The sequence below is a fragment of the Somniosus microcephalus genome, chromosome 4 (assembly GCF_052327205.1).
Source record: "Somniosus microcephalus isolate GS21.2 chromosome 4, FLI_Smic_1.0, whole genome shotgun sequence".
Lineage (NCBI taxonomy): Eukaryota > Metazoa > Chordata > Chondrichthyes > Squaliformes > Somniosidae > Somniosus > Somniosus microcephalus.
Window position 1 is genome coordinate 289,850,402 of NC_140990.1, and position 17,255 is coordinate 289,867,656.

General features: G+C 42.0%; 1 protein-coding gene across 2 annotated transcripts in view; it reads left to right on the top strand.

The window, feature by feature from the left end:
- The first annotated feature begins 1,702 nt into the window (after nt 1-1,702).
- The window catches only part of ubxn4 (UBX domain protein 4), a 58,421-nt gene continuing 42,868 nt past the window's right edge, over nt 1,703-17,255 (top strand). The window contains exons 1-4 of one of the 2 annotated variants that reach the window (XM_085986636.1): nt 1,703-1,816; nt 12,501-12,603; nt 12,755-12,783; nt 15,032-15,150. In XM_085986636.1, coding sequence (XP_085842762.1) covers nt 12,524-12,603; nt 12,755-12,783; nt 15,032-15,150 — 228 coding nt within the window. In that variant the 5' untranslated portion in view covers nt 1,703-1,816; nt 12,501-12,523. Of the gene's footprint in view, nt 1,817-2,054; nt 2,213-12,500; nt 12,604-12,754; nt 12,784-15,031; nt 15,151-17,255 lie in introns of those variants that run through there. The other variant, XM_085986635.1, reaches the window with a different exon arrangement.

Genomic DNA, 17,255 nt, shown 5'->3' on the forward strand with positions numbered 1-17,255 from the left:
GCCCTCCTGGATTCTCACAACCATCAATTCCTTTAACAATACTACTCCACCTCCGAGTTCCCTGAGCCCTTTAGTAGTGCCTGATATGGAAGCAAAGGACACAACTCAATCACACAGGCAACACAAACATCAAGCTTTGTGTAGCCAGTGCACTGCACTGATACAACTACCAACACATTTGCACTGATTGAGACTGCAATCCTGTTTCTATCCAGATCCTAAATTTGAGTAAAGCATTTTTAGCCATAAAATCTCTCCCGAGCATATGGCAGAATTAGTATAGCTCATCCTCTTCCAAGGTTGTGAAAGCCACTATATTAATGCAAGTTCTTTCTTTACTTAACAATAAACTAAAATATTATATAAAGATGACAATGTCATGACTTTAGAATGGGGACTGAATGTTTGCCTGCCCTGTCCTAGTTTCCCTGTCCTCTACCCCTGCTTCACCGGAAGACCACATTTGGTCTTGAATCTCTGTATCCAATTTCCCAGGAGATCTAAGAGCAAATAATAAAAACATTGTTCCAAAAACCTTTCTTTTTTTCTTTCCACAAATTGAAGTTTTATAACACAATAAAAACACTTTAAAATTTGCAGGTTTACAATACCATTATCAATTTGCATTGTAAAATTGCTGTTTGTTAGTGTACCTTCGTTAACATTTGTACTGGGAGGCCTTAGCATCTCTCAACATAGGTGGTGGTAGTATGGTAAATGTTGGCCAGAACCCCATGAACACCCCCTGCTCTTTGAATAATGCCACGGGATCTGAGAGGGCAGATAGGGCCTTATTTTAATGTCAGCGGAAAGACAGCCTTGGAATCTCTGGATGGACCAAATGGACTTGCCTGGCCGGTGATACTGTGGTGAAGACCCTTCTGCCAGTGAGTGGGCGTGGTTTGGCTGCGGATGTGTGCGACTCCCGCGGGTGATTGATGGTCAATCACCCGCCTCATTGGCTGATTGATGGTCAATCGCCCACCCCGCGGATGATTGACAGCAACAGAACCCACCTCCATTGGCTGATGCCCCCTCGCAAGTGATTGACGGCCACAGAACCCGCCTCCATTGCCTGAGGACGGGCACAGAGCCCGCCCCTCGCGGGTGATTGACGGCCACAGAGCCCGCCTCCATTGGCTGATGCCGACCACAGAGCCCGCCCCCCGCGAGTGATTGACGGCCACAGAGCCTGCCTCCATTGCCTGAGGACGGTCACAGACAGCCCGCCCCCTGCAGATGATTGACGGCTTCAGAACCCGCCTCCATTGCCTGAGGATGGTCACAGAGCCTGCCCCCTGCAGATGATTGACGGCCACAGAGCCCGCCTCCATTGACTGACGACAGCCACAGAGCCCGCCCCCCACGGGTGATGGACGGTCACTGAGCCCGCCCCCCGTGGGTGATTGACAGTCACTGAGCCCGCCCCCCGCAGATGATTGATGGTCACAGAGCCCGCCTCCATTGACTGACGACGGCCACAGAGCCCGCCCCCCCGCGGGTGATTGACGGTCACTGAGCCCGCCCCCCGCAGATGATTACGATAGCAAAATACTGCGGATGTTGGAAATCCGAAATAACAACAGAAAATGCTGGAAAAACTCAGCAGGTCAGGCAACATCCGTGGACAGAAATTTGAGTTGACGTTTCGGGTCGAACCCTTCTTCAAAACTGGAAAGAAAAGATAGGTCGGAGGCAGGGCTGCGATCGGACAAAAGAATAAAAGAAACAAAAGAAGTAAAAAAGAGATGAAGATGAACAAGGTTGAAGAGCCAAACGGAGATCCCGTCGAAGAGAAGAGCAGAACTTCTTCAAGGTAGGCATTCCTAGAAGAGGTGTGGCAGTGAACCAAACACCAGTACTGATTAACAACAGAAAATGCTGGGAAAACTCAGCAGGTCAGGCAACAACCAGTACTGATTGATGGCCACAGAGCCCGCCTCCATTGGCTGACGACGGCCACAGAGCCCGCCCCCCGCGAGTGATTGACGGCCCTCAGGCGAGTGTGACTGGTGCAAGGTGGGCGGCGCGTCACTGCAGTTGAGGACGGGAGAAGGACGGTGTGGGGGGGTGGGAGGCGGATATATTCCGGCGCTGGCTGAAGAGACACAGCAAGAGAGCGGCAGCACAATGCGCTGGTTCGACGGCACCATCCCTGCCGCCATCGCCTTAGCTAAACAACACAACGCGGTGTTTATCGTCTTCATTACAGGTAGGGATGCGGGCCAAGCTCGGGGGAGGTGGGCTGAGGCCTAGCCGGAAAGAAGCCTCGTCATTGCGGCTTCTCGCTGCCCTTGGAGCCAGGGCCCGGACACGTCATCTGTTAGGATTCCGTTGAAATCTTTGATGGTATCAGTTCTAGCAGGATTTCCACCTTTTATTTAAAAACAAATGCGCTGCAGCAACGGCTGGCTGCTGTGTCAATACAGCACCAGGATGTTTAGCGTACTTGGAATTTGTGGACATTTTAAATGGTTTGTGAAACACCTTGTTATTGTGACTAAAACAGTGTTGTGGATTATATGTTGACGTCAGATATCTCTAAACCACAGTGGTGGGGGAGGAGGATTTAAAAGGCTGTCTTCGCACAGAAGTGTTGGCAAACTTCAAAATAAATTGAAAGCTATGTGTCTTTCATTGTTATGTAGTGCACAAGTAGTACAATGGTACAGTTGTATGGTGCATCACTGTATCATGTCTGCAAATAAACATTAAAGTTTGCTTAGTTACTTTTCTGTGAAGGTTAGGACTCTTTTGAAGGTCTTATTATAGAAACATAGAAGATAGGAGTAGGCCATTTGGCCCCTCGAGCCTGCTCTGCTATTCAGTGAGATCATGGCTGATCATCCAAACTCAGTACCCTGTCCCTGCTTTCTCCCCATATCTCTTGATCCCTTTAGCCTTAAGAAATATATCTAATCCTTGAATATATTTAATGTATTGGCCTCAACTGCCTTCTGTGGTAGAGAATTCCACAGGTTCACCACTCTGGGTGAAGAAATTCCTCCTCATCTCTGTCCTAAATGGCTTACCCCTTATCTTTAGACTGTGACCCCTGGTTCTGGACTCTGCAGCCATTGGGAACATCCTTCCTGCATCTAGTCCTGTTAGAATTTTATAAGTTTCAATGAGATCCCCTCTCATTCTTCTAAACTCCAGCGAGTATAAGCCCAGTCGACCCAATCTCTCCTCGTACGTCATTCCTGCCGTCCCAGGCATCAGCCTGGTGAATCTTTGCTGCACTCCCTCCATGGCAAGAACATCCTTTCTCAGATAAGGTGACCAAAACTGCACACAATATTCAAGATGTGGTCTCACCAAGGCCCTGTACAACTGCAGCAAGACATCCTTGTTCCTGTACTCGAACCCTCTTGCTACGAAGGCCAACATACCATTTGCCTTAACGTCCTGCTGCACCTGCATGCTTACCTTCAGCGTCTGGTGCTCAAGGACACCCAGGTCTCGTTGCACTTCCCCTTCTCCCAATCTATTGCCGTTCAGATAATCTGCCTTCTTGTTTGCTACCAAAGTGGTTAACCTCGCATTTATCCACATTGGGCAGAAGCATGGCAGATGCAGTATAATCACCCAACCTGTCCAAATCATACTGGAGTTTCTCTGCATCCTCCTCACAGCACACACGCCCACCCAGCTTTGTGTCGTCTGCAAACTTGGAGATATTACATCTAGTTCCCTCGTCTATATCATTTATATATAGTGAATAGCTGGGGTCCTAGGACCGATCCCTGTGGTACCCCACTAGTCACTGCCTGCCACTTGGAAAAAGAGCTGTTTATTCCAACTCTTTGTTTCCTGTCTGCCAACCAGTTCTTTATCCAAGTCAGTACCTTGCCCCCAATCCCATGTGCCTTAACTTTGCACGCTAATCTCTTATGCGGGACCTTATCGAAAGCCTTCTGAAAGTCCAAATACACCACATCCACTGGTTCTCCCTTATCTATTCTACCAGTTACATCCTCAAAAAATTCCAGTAGATTAGTCAAGCACGATTTACCTTTTGTAAATCCATGTTGACTTTGTCCTATCCTGTCACTGTTTTCCAAGTGCTCTGCTATTACATCTTTTATAATGGACTCTAGCATTTTCCCCACTACTGATGTCAGGCTTACCGGTCTATAATTCCCCGTTTTCTCTCTACCACCTTTTTTGAATAGTGGGGTAACATTAGCTACCCTCCAATCCATGGGAACTGTTCGAGTCTATCGAATTTTGGAAGATGACCAGCAATGCATCTACTATTTCTAGGGCCACTTCCTTAAGTACCCTAGGATGTAGATTATCAGGCCCTGGGGATTTATCGGCCTTCAATCCTGTCAATTTCCCTAACACCATTTCCCTACAAATACTGATTTCTTTCAGTTCCTCTCATTAGACCCTATGTTCCCTGACATCTCTGGGAGGTTATTTGTGTCTTTCTTTGTGAAGACAGAACCAAAGTATGTATTTAATTGTTCTTCCATTTCTTTGTTCCCCATTATAAATTCCCCTGATTCTGACTGCAAGGGACCTACGCTTGACTTCCAATCTTTTTCTCTTCACATATCTATAAAAGCTTTTACAGTCAGTTTTTATGTTCCCTGCAAGCTTACACTCATACTCTATTTTCCCCCTCTTAATTAATCCCTTTGTCCTCCTTTGCTGAATCCTAAACTGCTCCCAATCCTCAAGTTTACTGCTTTTTCTGGCCAATTTATATGTCCTCTCTTTGGATCTTATGCTATCCCTAATTTCCCTTGTTAGCAACGGTTGAGCCACCTTTTTTGTTTTATTTTTGTGCTAAACAGGGATGAACAAATTCTGTAGTTCATCCATGCGATCTTTGAATGTTTGCCATTGCCTATCCACCGTCAACCCTTTGAGTAACATTCCCCAATCAATCCTACCCAACTCGCGCCTCATACCATCGTAGTTTCATTTATTTAAATTCAGGACCCTAGACTCTGAGTCAACTACTTCACTCTCCATCTTAATGAAGAATTTGATCATATTATGATCGCTCTGACCCAAGGGACCTTGCACAACAAGATTGCTAATTAATCCTTTCTCATCACATAATACCTAGTCTAAGATGGCCTGATCTCTAGTTGGTTCCTCGACATATTGGTCCAGGAAACCATCCCGTATACACTGCAGGAATTCCTCCTCCACAGTATTGTTACTAATTTGGTTAGCCCAATCTATATGTAGATTAAAGTCACCCATGATAACTGCTGTGCCCTTATTGCATGTGTCTCTGATTTCCTGTTTAATGCCATCCCCAACCTCTGCATTACTGTTTGGAGGTCTGTATACCACTCCCACTAATGTTTTCTGCCCCTTGTTATTTCTCAGTTCTACCCATACAGATTCCACATCATCAGAGCCAATATCCTTCCTTTCAATTGTGTTAATCCCCTCTTTAGCCAGCAATGCTACCCCACCTCCCTTTTCCTTTTTTGCCTATCTTTCCTGAATATTGAATATCCCTGGATGTTGAGTTCCCAGCCTTGGTCACCCTGGAGCCATGTTTCCATAATCCCAATCATATCATATCCGTTTACCTCTATTTGCGCAGCTAATTCATCCACCTTATTATGAATGCTCCTTGCATTAAGACACCAGGCTTTCAGGCTTGTTTTTTTAAGACATTAATAAACTTGCAGAATGGGAATATAATTGGCAAATGAATTTCAACACAGATAAATGTGAGGCAATACATTTTGGTAAGAAAAATAGGGAGGTCACATATTACTTGGAAAATAAGAATCTAAATGGAGTAGAGGAGCAAAGGGATTTCAGAATACAAATACACAAATCACTAAAAGTAGCGACACAGGTTAACAAGGCCATTAAAAAAAACAAACCAAGCAGTAGGTATCAAACCTTGGTTAGACCACACTTGGAGTACTGTGTACAATTCTGGTTGCCATATTATAAAAAGGGTATAGGGGCACTGAAGAGGGTGCCGAGAAGATTTACAAGGATGATACCAGAAATGTGAGGGTATACCTATTGGGAAAGGATGAGAAGAGAAGGCTGAGGGGTGACCTAATAGAGGTCTTTAAAATTCTGAAAGGTTTTGATAGAGTAGATACAGAGTGTGTGTTTCCACTTGTGAGGAAGAGCAAAACTAGAGACCATCAGTCTGAGATAGTCACCAAGAAATCAAATAGGGAATTCGGAAGAAACTTCTTTACCTAGAGTGGTGAGAATGTGGAACTCGCTACCATAGAGAGTGGTTGAAGTGAATAGTATAGATGCATTTAAGGGGTGGTTAGATAAGCATATGAGGGAGATGGGAATAGAGGGTTATGCTGATGGGGTTAGATGAGGAAAGATGGGAGGAGGTTCGCGTGGAGCATAAACGCCGGCATGGACTGGTTGGGCCGAATGGCCTGTTTCTGTGCTGTATATCCTATGTAATCCCATATGTATAATTTACATCAATCTGTTAATGCTTGTGAGATTATTTCTGAGAATTGTTGTACAAATGAACTTGTGTAAATGGAACATTTAGTGTGGTATTTGTTCACATGAGGAAGGTACCAAGTTCAATTGCTGAGCTCTGCTGAATTACTAGAGCTCAGCATGGTAATGGTGGCAACACTATTAGGATGGGGGTGGGAGGGGGCAGTGGAAAAAAAAAAAAAAAAAAAAAATTATGCAGAGTTCCCACTTTTCACTGCTGTTCAGTGGCTTTTGCTAGAAATGTTCATGGTTGGATATCAGATGAACCTTGATCAAGTTCAGCTGTGGTAACCCTCACACTCAAATCGACACTGGCACTTGCAGTAAGGGCTGATGCAGAAAAAATTGCCACTTGGGTGAAGTACCAGAAGGACGCTGGTGCCTTGGGGACTGTACATCAGCATAGCCTGGAACTTGCTTCGCCGCTAGCCCTGAAGAAAACTGCCCTCTGCGGCGAGAAGTTTGCCTTTTTCAACATTCAAGTGATTGCAGTGCTCTATAGTGGGAATTCTCTAGTGCGATGCTGCTGTGACATCAACAAGCTTTCTGAACAGCCAATTACATTGCAAAAATACTCTCGGACTGGGAACCAGGAAATGAGAAGCTGCTTTTATCCCGACTTTTTAAAAATGTTAGAGCAAAACAAAGAATGGGGTTTTCACATGGGGAAAGGGTTGAACCTGAAATATCATGAACAAACTTGTTTCTTTAAAAATTGTAATTTTTATTAAAATGGATAAATTTGACACCACAAAATTAAAATTTTTTTTAAGGGCTATAACATTTGTTTAGCAGTCAATAGGCTGCTGAAACACCAGTTACACCTCCTCCAACCAGGCCTAACATTTACTGGGGTATTTAACAGTGATATTAACATGTAAAAACCCAGGTTTTCGTCAGTTTCACAGATTTCACTGATTGCCAGCTATAGGGGGTGGGGGGCACAGCGCAGCCAGTGTCGGAACAGTGAATGACTAACCGCAACTTCAGGACTATGCATTTAGGTGCGCTAGATCCTGAAGTTGCGGTCAGTTTCAACGGGGTAATAACACTTTTAGTTTGCCGTTTCTACCCACTGCAAATTCCGGCTGATTGTCTTTTGGAGCGATGGGGAGATAATTTTGGGGAGGGGTAATTCTACATGTCTAACGAGAGTAAAGCAGATAAATACATCTGTATGACAGCCCCAATTTGTACTTTTATGGTATATTTTCCACTTAGGTTTTACTCTCCTTGAATTATCATGGTCTGGTGTATTCCATGGTCTCTAAAGCCTATCTTGACCCTTAATCTGACCAAGTCTTTTTTGGCAGTCAACAAAGGACAAATATACTGTTGTGGTACATTCAGCAAAAGGATTAAGATTTTTTTTAAAGATGACGAGCTTCCTTTTTAAATATTGTTCTGCAATATGTGTGCAAAATGGAGATGATGTTTCGTTGCTTCCTGGAAGATTGGTAAAAGATATTTGCACCAATAAGGTTGACTTAATTTTGTAAGTAAGTATAATGGCCCAGAAATTCGGGTCAGAGGCTTCCTGCGGGTGCAAGCCCCCAACCTGCACTTACCTACGCGCCGACCGTTGAGCTGTGGGCCTGTGTGGGATTACGATCCAGGGCCTGCTTCAACTGCCGGCGCGCCGTGCTTGCGTATCCCAGGGGCGCAGTTAGTTGGATGCATCACGTGGGCCATGGAGAGCCAATCGGAGCAGGGAATGCTCCATTCATAAGATTGACAGGAAGAGCTGTCAAAACTTATAAATACTACGGCCCCAAACCAGCACTAAATCTTCAAATACATTTTTAAAAAACACATTTTTTAAATAAACTTTAAATTACATGAAATAATTATTTTAAACAATTTAAATTTTTGAAAAAAATAATTTTATTTTCTAACGGGGCTAAAAATAAACTTACCTTGCTTTAAAGTATTTAAAAATAATAAACCTGTGGGGGAAAAATGTTTTAATTTTAATTAATTCACCACTTACCTTGTAAAAAGCAGGTCTTACGCCTGCTTTTTATATGTGTAACTTCTAGAGACTTACCCTCCCAGGAAAACCTGCAAAAAAACCCGAAGTTCGATGCGCAAGCGCTGCCTCTCCCGCGCATCCGTTTGACCTCTGAACCCCTCCTTTCAGGGGAACGGAAGTGCCGGTTTCCCGCGCATACGCAATGCATGCAGGAAACCGGCACTTCCATTGGGCCTACGGGTGAGTACCCCGTGCGTACTCACCCGTGGAGACCCGAAGTTCTGGGCCATTGTGTACAGTTAACATTTTTTAAAGGATAAAATAAATTTGAAGTGGTGCGAAGGAAAGCAATCTAATGCGACATAAATCAAAAATACTTAGATTCATGCAGCAAATGTATTCCTTATTTGCAGCGGCTCTGTTTTGATGGCTTGTGGGTTTTTTGGGAGTTTGGAAAATCAAGAGATTTTACTACATTTTTTGAAATGCACAAAATATAAACCAAGCATTCAGTGCTTCCATGTATGTGTAAAAAGAATCACGGGAAGGCATTTGTGTATCACATTCATTATGTTTCTTTTATTTTGGGCAGGCAAAATAACTGGGTCCAACAGAGTATAATGAGAGCTCCAGTCTTCGGCTCTTGGAGCAGGCATATCTCATCCTGATTAGCACATCAATGGGAGAGGACTAACATCCAGTCTATAATTGCAACAAATAAGGACCTGATTAGTCAATTCTTTTTCTTCAGCCTTTCGTATGTGTTATAAGGGACTCAAATCTCTTGTTCTCACAAATTGACAAGGCACATATTAGGCTGTGTCCCACAGACCAATATTTAGCAACTTGAGCAAAATTATAAAATTTACATATCACGTGTAAGTGCAGGAATGATTAATGTGCATCTCAGACCCAAGCCCCTGTTATGATTGGAAATTCAAATTTTGGACTGAAGCACACACTAAGATGAGGATAAATTAGCTGGAAAATACCAGCATTACAATGCCCACAACTAATGTTGCAAATAGATCTGAATTTGTCCTTTTTGAATGTTTGATTGAATACATGGTGCCCTGTTTAACTTGTTCTACATTAAGCCGACCTGACTAACAATTTAAAAATATCTGCCAACAGCTTGAGTAAAGGAAACCATTTCACTTTTGCCTTACTAGCGATCAAGAAATGAATCGTAACAGAGTTGTATCTCTAACACTACTTAATTTTCCTAGCTCTAAGCATGCAAAGATAACGGTTATGAAAGTAATCACAGCAGTTAGAATAACTTTTTTCCAGAGTCACCACAGCGCAGCAGTACATGGCTACACCTTGTTATGATGCAACTCTCATTAGCATTAGAGTCTTGGCTGCATACAGAAAATAATTGTACGCTCTCTGTTACTGTTTTTGATATTAGTAAAATGGCGTACAAACTTTTGGCTCCAGAAATGGTTGTACTGTCAAATTAAAATTAAATCCTCGATCTGGTTATTCCTCCCTTCTGTCATGTGAATAACTCTAGGTTATGCGTGATCTTTTGTTCCTGGTTCATTAAGCGTCTTTGTTTTCTTCTTCTTTATCCCATGCGTGTACTTATAAATATTTGCACCTTATTTGGTGTACTTGGAAAATTATCGGATTAACTAATTACAATACTGCAAGACCTTCCTTTGAACTTAACTTAGTTAGCTTCACTTTATCTTTCTGAAGTGGTGTATTTGTCCTACCAGTCTTGGCTTTTCCTCTGTAAAATCTCCTTTAGTGGTAGTCCCACTCGCCCATCACCCCTGTGCTCATTGACCTACATCCACCAACACCTCATTCTCATGTTCAAATCGTTCCATAACCTCGCTGCTACCCATCTCTGTAACCACCTCCAGCCCTAAAACCCTCTGAGAACTCTGTGTTCCTCCATTCTGGCATATTGTGCATCCCCCATTCCCTTCACCCCACCATTAGTGGCTGTGCCTTCAGCCATTTAGGCCCTAAGCTCATAAACTTCAAAAAATTTCTATCATCATGAGGAAATTTGACATTCCACAAATATAAAATTCCTTTTTTCAGGACCAGAACAGTTGTTCAGCAGTCAATACACAGTTAAAACCCAGTTACACCTATTCCAACAAGGCTTAACTTTGAATAAAAACAGAAAATGCTGGAGAAACTCAGCAGGTCAGGCAGCATCTGTCAAGAGAGAAACAGAGTTAACGTTTCCGGTCGATGACCTTTCGTCAGAACTGGAAAAAAGCAGGCAATGGAACAGATTTTTAAGCAAGTGAAGAGGCTGGGAAAGGGGGGAGGGGATGAAAGAACAAAAGGGAAGGTCTGTGATAGGATAGAAGGTGGGAGAGATTGAGAGATATTAAGAGATATTCAAGGTAAAAGGAGATGGTAATGGAACAGGCTAAGAAACAAAGGATGGCTCTAGATGAAGTGTAAATTGTGCTGGCAGAATGAAAGACCGCTGCCATGTGGGGGAGAAGAAAAAAAGACGCAGACAAAAAGTTATATATAACAGGGGCCGAGGTTATGATCTGAAATTGTTGAACTCTTATGTTGAGCCCGGAAGGCTATAAAGTGCCTAATTGAAAGATGAGGTGCTGTTCCTCGAGCTTACGCTGAGCTTCAGTGGGACAATGAGGTGTGAGGTCTGAGTGGGAGTGGAGCGGTGAATTAAAGTGACAGGTGACCGGAAGCTCGGGGTCCCCCTTAACTGACTGAAAGGAGGTGTTCTGCAAAGCGGTCACCCAATCTGTGTTTGGTCTCCCCAATGTAGAGGAGACCAAATGGGGTGTTTAACAGAACAGTTAGATTGGAAAAGCTTAAGTTTTAATCTATTCAACTGATTTCACTGATTGCCAGCTCTGGGGAGTTCAACAGCGCAGCCTGTGGCAGAACACTGAATGACTGACCACAACTTCAGAATTTCCGCATTTAGATGCGCACGCGCGAAATCCTTACGTTAGTCAGTTTCAGAGGGGTAATGACGGCAAACACTGACAGTTCGCCGTCATTACCACCACAAAATCCGGGCCAATATGTTTATTGTAATAGTGTGTTGGTGCTTGATCATTATCTGAAGTAGGCCACTCTTTTGAATGTCTATTGTCAAGATACTTGAGATATCTACTGTATTTTGCATGTGTTGTCATTCACTATTTGTCTTCAGGATTTAATACCACTGTAGTAAGTTGATGGGTTGTATCAACAAGGAAATACAGCTATAATAATAGCAAAATACTGCGGATGCTGGAAATCTGAAATAAGAACAGAAAACGCTGGAAAAACTCCGGAGGCCAGGCAGCATCCGTGGAGAGAGAAATAGAGTTGACGTTTCAGGTCTGGGATCCTTCATGGTATCTCTGGTCTGTTTTGAATTCTGATGAAGGGTCCCAGACCTGAAACGTTAACTCTGTTTCTCTCTCCATGGATGCTGCCTGGCCTGCTGAGTTTCTCCAGCGTTTTCTGTTGTTGTTTAAGGAAATACAGCTCTTTTTTATAAAACAAAACCAAAAAATTCTGGGAATACTCGGGCAGCATCAGTAATGAAAGGAAAAATGTTAGCGTTGCAAACATCAACATTTTTCCTTTCTTTCCAGATGATGAGTGTTCCAACATTTTATGATTTTGTTTCAGCTTTCTAGCATCTACAGTTTTGTTTTAAAGCTCTTTTTATGGTTATCATTTATCTTTAATATGCTGGTTTTCTCTGACTTTCAATTACAGAAATCCTGTGTTTTTAATAGATCCCACATATCAAATGAAAGGAAATGTTATCTCTGTCCTATTTTGGATTCACTCGTGGTTTTACTGCAGGAGATTGTAGGCATATTAAGTATAATTTTTAGCTACTTTTTATGTTTCACACCTTCAGAATGTACTGAAGTAGAATATTGATCAGATGCATCATTCAGATCTGCTGTAAATAGGTAGGTGTATAAGAGCACATTAAGTGTGACCAAGAATATATGGTAATCTGATTTGAACGTGGAGATAAACTGCATGTCTTGCTTAGAAATGGTATCTCTGGTCTGTTTTGAATGCTGGTGATTTTTATTTTTAGGGGATGATGAACAGTCAACACAGATGGCCACAAGTTGGGAGGCTGAAGGAGTAGCTGAAGCAACTGCAAACTCTTTTGTTGCTATTAAAATAGATGCTAAAAGGCAAGTGTCCCAAATGTAGATAGTTTGCCTAATGATTGATATGAGTTTCTTTTGTTTTGATTTACTGTCATTGTGATATTTAAAATAAATATTAAATCTAAATATATGCCATTGTAACACTTGATAAATGTTTATTACTTTCTTTCTACAGTGAAACATGTGTGCAGTTTTCTCAAATCTGTATCCTTTTTACATTGTTTAATCAATCTATTCTTGAAAGTAAAAGTGTATATTAAGCATAAAAGCACTCTTATTTTGATGTACTGTAATTCAGGGATGTCCAATCCTTTGGAGCTGGAGGCCAGAAATACATGTCAAAACCAGTAAGTGGACTGCATATGATTACGTAGAAATGCAAACCCCACATACACAGAAATACAGGATTCTCTAACAGTGAGAGCCATGTACTGACACACAATGAGACACCTATACACAGTGAGATCCCCTCGACACACAGAACGGGACACCCCCTGTACATACAAAAACTCACACACACACTCACACTCTAATTTAATAAACCCATTCTGATTTGATAGTTCAATTATAAAGTATAGAATTTATTCTGTGAGCATTTATTGTATTGGCGCCTGTTGCTCTTTTAGTATAGTGGAACGGGAGATAACTTTTTAAATTTGTTAATGCTGTAAGTTGTGATTAAACTACAAGGTATCCAAACAGGAGCTTTTACTGTTTAACCTGTAGAATTTTGTGAATGAAGCACCTCTTGTAGTGTTTTTAAAAAAAAAAAAAAAAACTTGAGTGCTTTATAGCACAAATGAGTTGAACTTTATGCTTTTTCAACAATTCACAGCAGAAAGCAGAGGACTGCATTCCAAACTATGATTTACCAGAACATGGCTTACTAAGTTAATGAGGCTTTACCAGGAATTCCATGGCTGGACTTGTACATCACTGAATTAGATCTGGGAAATGGAGAAAGCTGAGTCAGCAGATCATTGAGATATTGGGATAAATTAAAGCGAAAAGGACAAAGTTCTGATAGTGGAAGAATAAGAGACTGAAAAATACAAAAAGTTAGAGAAATGCTAAAACGTGGAGGATAAGCTATCAGAAATTTGGTGTCATATTTGACCCTGAAATAAGCTTCCGACCACATATCCACGGCATAACTAAGACCGCCTATTTCCACCTCCGTAACATCACCAGTCTCCGCCCTTGCCTCAGCTCACCTGCTAAAAACCCTCATCCATGCCTTTGTTACCTCTAGACTTGACTATTCCAACACACTCCTGGCTGGTCTCCCACATTCTACCCTATGTAAACTTGAGGTCATCCAAAACTCAACTGCCTGTCTCCTAACTTGCACCAAGTCCCGTTCACCCATCACCCCTCTGCTTGCTGACCTACATTGGCTCCTGGTTAAGCAACGCCTCAATTTCAAAATTCTCATCCTTGTTTTCAGATCCCTCCCTAGCCTTGCTCCTCCCTATCTCTGTAACCTCCTCCAGCCCCCCCCCCCCCCCCCCCCCACCCAACGAGATATCTGCACTCCTCTAATTCTGCCCTCTTGAGCATCCCTGATTATAATCGCTCAACCATTGGTGGCCGTGCCTTCTGTCGCCTAGGCCCTAAGCTCTGAAATTCCTTGCCTAAACCTCTCCGCCTCTCTACCTCTCTTTCCTCTTTTAAGACGCTCCTTAAAGCCTATCTCTGATCAAGCTTTTTGGTCACCTGCCCTAATTTCTCCTTATGTGGCTCGGTGGCAAATTTTTTTCTTAAAATACTTCTGTGACGTGCCTTGGGGACATTTTACTCCGTTAAAAGCGCTATATAAATACAAGTTATTGGGAAAGGGAAGGAAAAAGAGCAAAAAAAGCAATTCGTTTAAAAAAAATTAATTGCAGGAAATGTAAATGGATTCTGCTTTCTCTTGTCATCCTCTTTGAGATGGACCTCATTATGGACTGGCATGAGTCCATCTTGTTTCATTAATGTTATAAAAAGGACAGTTGTATATTTGTGGCAAAGCAGTAATACCTTGCCTACTATTTAAATAATTTTACTCTTCTGAATTGTTCAAAAATTAGATGATAGATTTGTACGGAATCTCAAACCCCTAGTAGAAATAATTCTTTTGAGGGAAATTTCTTGTTGGCCCTACAGACAGCTGTCACAGTGGCTTTTTCATGCAGCTGTCTCATAAGGATGTTCAGATTTACATTGTGGACGAAAATACTTGCTTTATCGGGGGCCGTAAATAGACAGCAGCTGTCTAGTCAGTAATAAATCTTCATGTAAATAATTCAGTGCAAATACTATAATTTTGCAAACCTTTAGGAACTAAAACCTCTTGAACTGTTATCCAGAATTGTCAACTGAAATTCACACGAATAAGATAAATAATAGCATTATCCAAATTGTCTTTGCAAATTTTCTCAGGATGGTATCCTAAATTAATAACATCCAGATCCTGTGGTGTGCATTCCATCAAGCTTTTTTATAGGAGACAATGGAATCCCATTGGAAGTTGTTGCTGGAAGTGTGACTGCAGTGGAACTAGTAACTCGAATTCAAAAAGTTAAGGAAGTAAGCAATTTAAAATTATCCTTTTTATGTAGTGATGAAGTTTATTGATAATGCATTTGATTTTCATGTTTGTGAACCTTTAAGCTCAAAATAAATAACCAAAATGTTAGATAACATTGGAGAACTAATAGACTACCAACCCGTCATCTAATTTTTAAAAAAGCTTCAGCTATTAAGTGTTTCTTTTGCTTCATTTTGGAATTCACTTGGCTTTCCCAGATTCATGCTGTTCTATATTGGGATAGTTGAGCATATGGCTGTTTTGACACAGGCTATGGATTTCTTACCTTGGTTAATCAGTCAGGAAGTGTGCTTTGAGTATAATTCTTTAATCCCTAACCTAAGCTAATGAAGCCCTCTCATCCAAGTGTGACTATTTTGAAACTAGAATTTCCTTGTTGAAAATCTAGTGTAGTTAACTTACCTGTTGGTTTTTATTTAAATAACTGAATTACGAGCAATATGGATAGCACCATTACCTTTATTTTCTACTGCTTTTGAACCATAGATGGGTATACAATTCTGAAGTCCTAATAGTCACTATATAAACCATATTTAACAAAAGTTCATACTCTGCTTTATCTTGTATGCACTCTTTGTAATGCCATTCATCACAGCATAACTGTAGTTGTATTTCATCTTGCAGCAATTTACAAAAATTATAATGAATGCTCATTTGTTTTATGTCTAGCTCAAAGCTTGTCTGATTGCGTAAGTGATTTGTTAATTTGTGGTGCTATTCCATTCATGGCTGCCTTTGGGTGGACTTCTGCCCCACCAATGTGTGCTATGGCTGAGTTGTAGGTTCAATGCACTACACCACTGCTGAAATGTGAAAAATTAACCACATGTACAGACTTCCTCCCAGACACTGGAGTATGCTTGGATTTGTGATTCTTTGATGTAATTTTACTATGAGAGGATTTATTTTTATTTTGTTTGTAAGAACAAAAGAAATAACTTGTATTTATATAGTGCCTTTCATGACCTCAATGTCCCAAAGTGCTTCTCAGCCAATGAGGTCTTTTTGAATTGTAGTCACTGTTGTAATGTAGGGAAATGCAACAGCCAATTTGTACACATTAAGGTCCCACAAACAGCAGAAAGATAAATGGCCAGATAATCTGATTTGGTGATATAAGTTGAGGGATAAATGTTGGCCAGGCACTTCCTTGATTTTGCTTGAACAGTGCCATGGGATCTTTCATACCCACCTGAGAGGGCAAATGGGGCCTCAGTTTAATGTGTCCTCCAAAAGCCCGCACCCTAACAGTGCAGCCCTCCCTCTGCAATCCTGAAGTGTCAGCCCAGATTATGTGCTCGGGACTGGGGCTTGAATCCATAACCTTCTGATCCAGAGGTGCGTGTGCTACACTGAACCAACTGTGACACCTACATTATTTATAATTTATTGATTTTTTTTTTTTTTTTTTTTTTGGGCAGTATCCTAGGCCCGACCATCTTCTAGCTGCTTCATCAATGACCTTCCCTCCATCATAAGGCCAGTGGGAATGTTCGCTGATGATTGCAGTGTTCAGTTCCATTTGTAACTCCTCAGATAATGAAGTAGTCTATCCCTGCATGGAGCAAGACCTGGACAACATTCAGGCTTGGGCTGATAAGTGGCAAGTAATATTTGTGCCACACAATGACCATCTCCAACAAAAGAAAGTCTGAAGCACCTCCTGTTGACATGCGGTGGCATTAGTATTGTTGAATTCCACCACAATCAACATCCTGTGGGTTACCATTGACCAGAAACTTAACTGGACCAGCCACACACATACTACGACTGCAAGAGCAGGTCAGAGGCTGAGTATTCTGAGGTTAGTTACTCACCTCCTGACTCCCCAAAGCCTTTCCGCCATCTACAAGGTGCAAGTCAGGAGTGTGATGGAATACTCTCCACTTGCCTGGATGAGTGCAGCTCCAACAATACTCGAGAAGCTCAACACCATCCAGGACAAAGCAGCCCACTTGATTGGCACCCCATCCACCACCTTAAACATAAGAAACAGGAGCAGGAGTCGGCCAGTCGGCCCCTCGAGCCTGCTCCGCCATTCAATAAGATCATGGCTGATCCAATCTTGTCCTCAACACCACTT